Source organism: Taudactylus pleione, unplaced genomic scaffold (assembly GCF_031769625.1).
Source record: "Taudactylus pleione unplaced genomic scaffold, aTauple2 ptg000079l, whole genome shotgun sequence".
Lineage (NCBI taxonomy): Eukaryota > Metazoa > Chordata > Amphibia > Anura > Myobatrachidae > Taudactylus > Taudactylus pleione.
Window position 1 is genome coordinate 3,969,952 of NW_028284481.1, and position 6,028 is coordinate 3,975,979.

General features: G+C 42.1%; 1 protein-coding gene across 1 annotated transcript; it reads left to right on the plus strand.

Annotated features, from left to right (window-relative positions):
* Positions 1-560: 560 nt before the first annotated feature.
* Positions 561-5,313, plus strand: LOC148532346 (hemoglobin heart muscle subunit alpha-type-like). Its single transcript, XM_088467981.1, has 3 exons — positions 561-722; positions 3,989-4,193; positions 5,022-5,313. Exons 1-3 carry the CDS (start codon positions 628-630, stop codon positions 5,130-5,132), a joined length of 411 nt encoding a protein of 136 aa, XP_088324107.1. The 5' UTR covers positions 561-627; the 3' UTR covers positions 5,133-5,313.
* The last annotated feature ends 715 nt before the right edge of the window (positions 5,314-6,028 follow it).

A 6,028-nucleotide genomic window follows, 5' to 3' on the forward strand; every position in this document is an offset into this window, starting at 1 on the left:
ACTCCGGGTCACGGTGACCTGGACTGCGCTGCTAGCCGGCCGATTGGTCCAGCTTCTGTGGCGCTTGGAGATGACGTCATCTCCAAGCGACCACTTTCACTCCGCAAAAGCCGGGTCTATGCAGACCTGACTGCAGTGTGAGCGGCGCTGACTCGGGAATATCCCGAGTCGGCGCCGGCAAAATTCTGGGTCTGATCCGGATAGGAACTTTGTTCCAACTCCGGGTCAGACCCGGAATTTAGGTGGAAAAGGGGTATAAGTGTGACATCATCAGGCACCACCATCAGGGCATGCTTACAGGTGAGATAATTAATGACTCAGTATAATAGATTAACTCCCCTGTTCATCATTAAAGAAATCCTGAAAACATGACCTGTTTATAGCATTTGAGGATTGGAGTTGTTATCCCCTGATGTAATCACTAGTCTCAGGCTCCAGTCCTAGGATCCTCAGACAGGCCAGGTATTAGGGAGATCCTGCATGAGCACAGGTGTGTCAGTCACATGGTCCCCTAATGACCCATGTGTGCCTATATAAAGGTGCTCCTAGAGCCCTGGTTATTAGTGCAGGCTGAGCTCTGTACTCTGTGGGCACTGAGCTAAGGAAGAGAGGTCACCAGGTAACAGGATGGTTCTGTCAGACAGTGAGAAGGCTGCTATGGATTCTCTGTTTGAGAAGGTTGCCCTTACATCTGAGGAGTTGGGGTGTGAGGTTATGGACAGGTGAGTTATCTACAGGGTTCTATGTCCTGGTTTTTAAACACAGTCCCTCTTTTTCCAGGTAGAATCTGTTAATTTTGTTTAATTCCTGTTATTCTAATGTTACCTCAGTGTGGTAGTAACATCAGGGACTCTGGTTTTCTTACAGCTGTGCACAATGTATTATATAAATTGATCTTTATCTGGTTACATGATGGGTCCTACAAGTTTCTTTGTGGACCCAGAGACAGAAATCTGTCACCCAGAGAATAAGGACATATTGCTCCCAGAGCTTGCGGTATAACCCATCACCAGCTCCTACATTTATCTTGTGGCACTAACCTGTCTCTTCTGGGTGTTTCTTGCAAATCCTCAGTGCTGTGTATGGAATATCCCATTTTGAACTGGAAAAATCCTGTATCTTATATACTGTACAGAATGTCAGAGGGAGGGAGCTGTATAATAAGACGTCTCTCCTGCATCCCTCCCCTTAGCCACAGTGTGGTCCTCCATGGCTGGCAGAAGTGGGGCTACTAGGTACGTGCACCTGCATAGTGTCCTGATTAATCAATCCCCTGCAGCAGGTGTTACTACCTCCAGGCTGCTGTAGTGATGACTGGAATACTGTGACATACAATACACTGATATGTTGTATTTGACAGTGTCACAATGCGCACTGACTCTAAACAGGAGCAATGCACTTTGTATGTTTCTCTCAAATGTAGGGATTATCTCACAGCCTAAAGCTGGCCACACACTAGACCAGCCTACATACAACCAGCCAATTAGTTGGTTGGAATGAAAATCTGGTAATGTATGAAAGCAAATGACAATCAGCAATTTGCTCCCTAACGCCGGAAAATAGACAAACTGTTGTTTGAACAAATTGTTTAGATCAAACATTTAACAAACTTATCTGACGGCCATTTTTATCTGTTTTCTGGCATTTAGGAGCAAATTGCTGATCATTTACTCCCATATGTTACCAGATTTTCATTCCAACCAATCAACTAGTTGGCTGGTTGGACAGAATCTTTAGATGTGTGGCCAGCTTTAATCTTCCAGTTGTACCATTTAACGGTCATGTTTTCAGTGTTTCTATGGAAATGGGGGGATAATTACTGACCCAGTAAAACAGATGAACTCACCTGTACTTAATAAAACAAACACACAGAAAACTTGAATTTTGGAGTTGGGAACACCTGATCTGATTGCTAATCTAAAGCTGGCCACACATCTAAAGATTTTCTGTCCAACCAGCCAACTAATGGAGCATACACATGGTCAGATGAACGATTTGAACTACAAATGATTTTTGACAGCATTAAAATGACTGAAATCGTCCAAAACTGACTGCAAACACATCAGATGTCAGATATGGTTATCTGACCATCGGGAACGCTCATTGTTCAAACATGTCATATTTTCTTTCAGATATGAACGATTTTTTTTTAAATCTTTCTCGTTCAGATCTTAAGGAAAATCTGACCGTGTATGCACCATAACTGGTTGGAATGAAAATCTGGTAACCGATGGGAGTAACTGATCAGTAATTTGCTCCTAGATGCCAGAAAACCAGATGAAAATGGTCATTCAGACAAGTTTGTTAATTGTTTGATCTAAACAATTTGTTCAAACAGTTTTTGTCCATTTTCTGGTGTTTGGGAGCAAATTGCTGATTGTCATTTGCTTTCATACCTTAACAGATTTTCATTCCAACCAATCAACTAGTTGGCTGGTTGTATGTAAATTTGGTCTAGTGTGTGTGACCAGCTTTAGGCTCCAATCCTAGGAGTTCTCAAACAGGACAGGTTAGAGGGATATCCTGCATGAGCACATCTGATGGTCACATAATCTGCTAATTACCCATCTGTGCTTATATAAAGGGGTTCTAGGTCACCAGGTAACAGGAAAGGTCTGTCAGACAGGAACATGGACTCTGAGAAGATTGCTTAGAAATTAGTGTGAGGCTATGGACAGGTGAGAACCCTATAGTGCTGTCACGATTTCTGCTACGCCCCACTTTTCTAGCTGTAATCTGTAACTGACATCACTTCTATTCCTATGATTCTGACTTCTAGTGCAACTGCAAACAATAGAATAATTGATAATGGGTTACTGCTGCAGTTTTTTCCTTAATGACTATGTAGCCATGTTTCAGTGATGGGAAGTAATGTCTGTGCTACTGTATGTGATGCTGTCTGCTGGGAAGATGGACTGATGGAAGATCCTGGGACACTTTTTGCCCTATAACCACTCACTATCCTGTCTGTAATGGGGCTTTAGGAGACAACTCTATTGTCTTTTCTATAGAGAATGGAGATATTATGTAATCCCTTCCTGGTGATGGCAACACTGGGGATTCTGACACTTGGGGTGTTTATTGCTTGGTGTACTTGCATTCAAGTCTCATGGGGTTTCTGGCTGTCGCATTACTAATTCTTAGTATCCAGTTTAAGGGGTTGATGTACTAGAAATTAGGAGCTGATTGGCTGGTAGTTTATCACTTTCCAGAGTTTAGGGTTAATGTAATTGGGGTAGATTTACTAAAGTTTATTGAAATGTTGCATTTGTACAACCCTACCTTGATGTCTGCATTCTAATGACACATGGCTAATCTGTATATTCTATGTATTTATAATATATTTAGGACATGGATATTCTACCATTTGATGTACTGTAATACTCTTGTGCAGTTTAGCTGTGGTGAGGCTTGCATATATTCCGTGTCTGCAGTCCCCATCAGAGGTGATATATTGGTGGGGAACCTGCATAGAATGACTAGTACAGCACCATGTGACTGTCATATATAAAGTATAATGGATCAGCTCTCATTTGGAGAACAGTATCATTATTCTATGTAAGAATAGGAGGTGCAGCACCTCACACCTCAGTCTTAAGCTGGCCACACACTAGACCAACTTACATCCAACCAGCCAACTTGTTGATTGGTTGGAATGAAAATCTGGTAAGGAATGGGAGTAACTGATCAGCAACTTGCTCCTAAATACCAGAAAACAGATGAAAATGGTCGTTCAGACAAGTTTGTTAAATGTTTGATCTAAACAATTTGTTCAAACAGTTTTTGTCCATTTTCTGGCATTTGGGAGCAAATTGCTGATTCTTTTGCTAATATACCTTACCAGATTTTCATTCCAACCAATCAACTAGTTGGCAGGTTGGATGTAAGTTGGTCTAGTGTGTGGCCAGCTTAAGGCTGTCTCTCCCCATAAATCAGGGGCTGTAAGGATTTACATTCTGTCTTAATGTAACTACTGATCTTCCCTCAGACTCTTCCAGAACCACCTTGAGACCAAGTCCCATTTTGGTGACAATGACCTGAGTCCTGGCTCCAAGTATCTACACACCCAGGGAGGGAAGATCATTATTGCCTGTGTAGAAGCCCTGAAGAACCTGGGAGACCTTGCAGGGAACCTGTCCAGCCTCCGAGACATGCACACAAACAAGCTGAAACTGACTGTAGATACAATCAAGGTGAGTAACCAACCTCTACAGCTGTAGTTTATGATAATTCCAAGTAACATGAATACAGAGTGATTCCCTCCAATTGCATAAATCTCACCTGTTCCCTATGTTGGTCAACCTGGTGCCCTAATATAAAGATCTTAACCTACTATAGTGGGCTTTAGCTGCTAGTTGAATGTGCTTGTAGACTTTTCCTTTTGGCTAATTGGAGGGCTGAGTGCTGTTATCTGGCTATAAAGATAGCTACTAGCACTTCCCTTAGGCAGCTGGTGGACGTGGGGTAACTGATATTTTCTAGCCCTATTGAAATGTAGGACAAACGGCCAGCGATAACTGATGTTGAAAATGACCACTCATCCCCTGAACATGCTGGTCAATCTGCCTATAATGTCAGATTGACCATGTTCAGGGATGAGTGAGTGTGCCTACACTGAACAACATATCATTCAGTGTAGGCACTATAGGGGATGGGGGAACAACTTTACGACTACGATGTAGTAATAATGTCGTTCCACATCTGCTAGTGAATATGCACCTTAACTCTTATGACCACTATACAGCATCCCTAGATAGCCATCATAGCAGCTGCATCAGAAGATGCCATGCCCCACACCAACAAGTGGTATGCCCAATGGGAGTAGTGTAAAACCCTGATAACTGGCATCAAACACAATGGGTAGAACATCACTAAAATGCTTGGAGGCTCAACAATTGATATGGACCCTTCTTCCCAGGTGACTGCACAATAGGACTCTTACACAATTTTCTTTTTTAGTAGCACAATAAGTTCATGGGTGGCTTTATACTAAATGGAGCTAATACTCTTCTTCTCCCCAGCTGATGTGTGACTGCCTCCTAGAGGTCATTGTCAAGCACTTCCCTGATGCAGACCGGGTGGCCTGTGACAAGTTCCTCACTGCAGTTGCTGCTAACCTGATCTCCAGCTAGAGGGAAGAGGAGGAATGGTCTGCTGTATCCAGAATGTGAGGTCTTCAATAACATGGCTCCTGTCACCTTGGTGTCTAACCACCTGCATGATGCTTGAAGAGTAACACAATGCTGAGCGTTACTTAATTATGTTTGCATGTCCTGTTAATTAAAAAAATAAATTAATAAAAAATGTCCTAAATGGCTGACCTTCATTAATGGCTATTTAGAGCAACATGCTGATGAAGAACTATTTTTTTTTTTTTTTTTGGGGTCAAGTGGCCAGATCACTTCTGGATTTATAATGGACTAGTGTAGACAGATACCTGTATATGCTGATGCAGTTGTTGTTCTGACCCCACTGTCAACCATGCTTGACAATGATTGGCTCTTCAGGTGGTACCATCAGCTTGTAGGATGTTTCAGGGACACTGCAGTCTTTTCTCTGACCTGCTCAGCTGCAGGTCTGATGTCAACACATCTTCCAGCTTTCTATCATGTATAGTAGTAAATCTTTTGTGGAAGTAATATGGGTTGGGGGTCTTCTCTTCCGGCCTCAATATGAACTACTTGTTATAATCAACAATGTTTAAAGGATAATGCTAGAGTGACTTGTCTAATTGAACATTTTAAATAACATTAAGTACAGTAGCATTTTTCAGAGGTCTATACACTCAAACAGGTCTGTGGCACCATTATATTTGTAGCCTATACAAGTCATGGTTGATTCCCCTATTTTGAAATACCCATTTGATGCACAATGAGCTTGGTCTTATTTTAGGAACGTGTCTGGTCACTTGTATAATTTCTGATTGGGACATTAAACGGTCATCTTGCCTCTTATCAATATAATGACCTCTCTCCTGCCCTTGGTTAGTAGCTTGTAACTGTTCCAGGATATGAAGTTGTCTGTGTAC

Coding starts and splice junctions, on each gene's coding strand:
- LOC148532346 (XM_088467981.1), top strand. CDS start 628: ATGGTTCTGTCAGACAGTGAGAAGGCTGCTATGGATTCTCTGTTTGAG. Junction 723..3,988: donor GGGTGTGAGGTTATGGACAG/GTGAGTTATCTA, acceptor ATCTTCCCTCAG/ACTCTTCCAGAACCACCTTG. Junction 4,194..5,021: donor TGACTGTAGATACAATCAAG/GTGAGTAACCAA, acceptor TCTTCTCCCCAG/CTGATGTGTGACTGCCTCCT.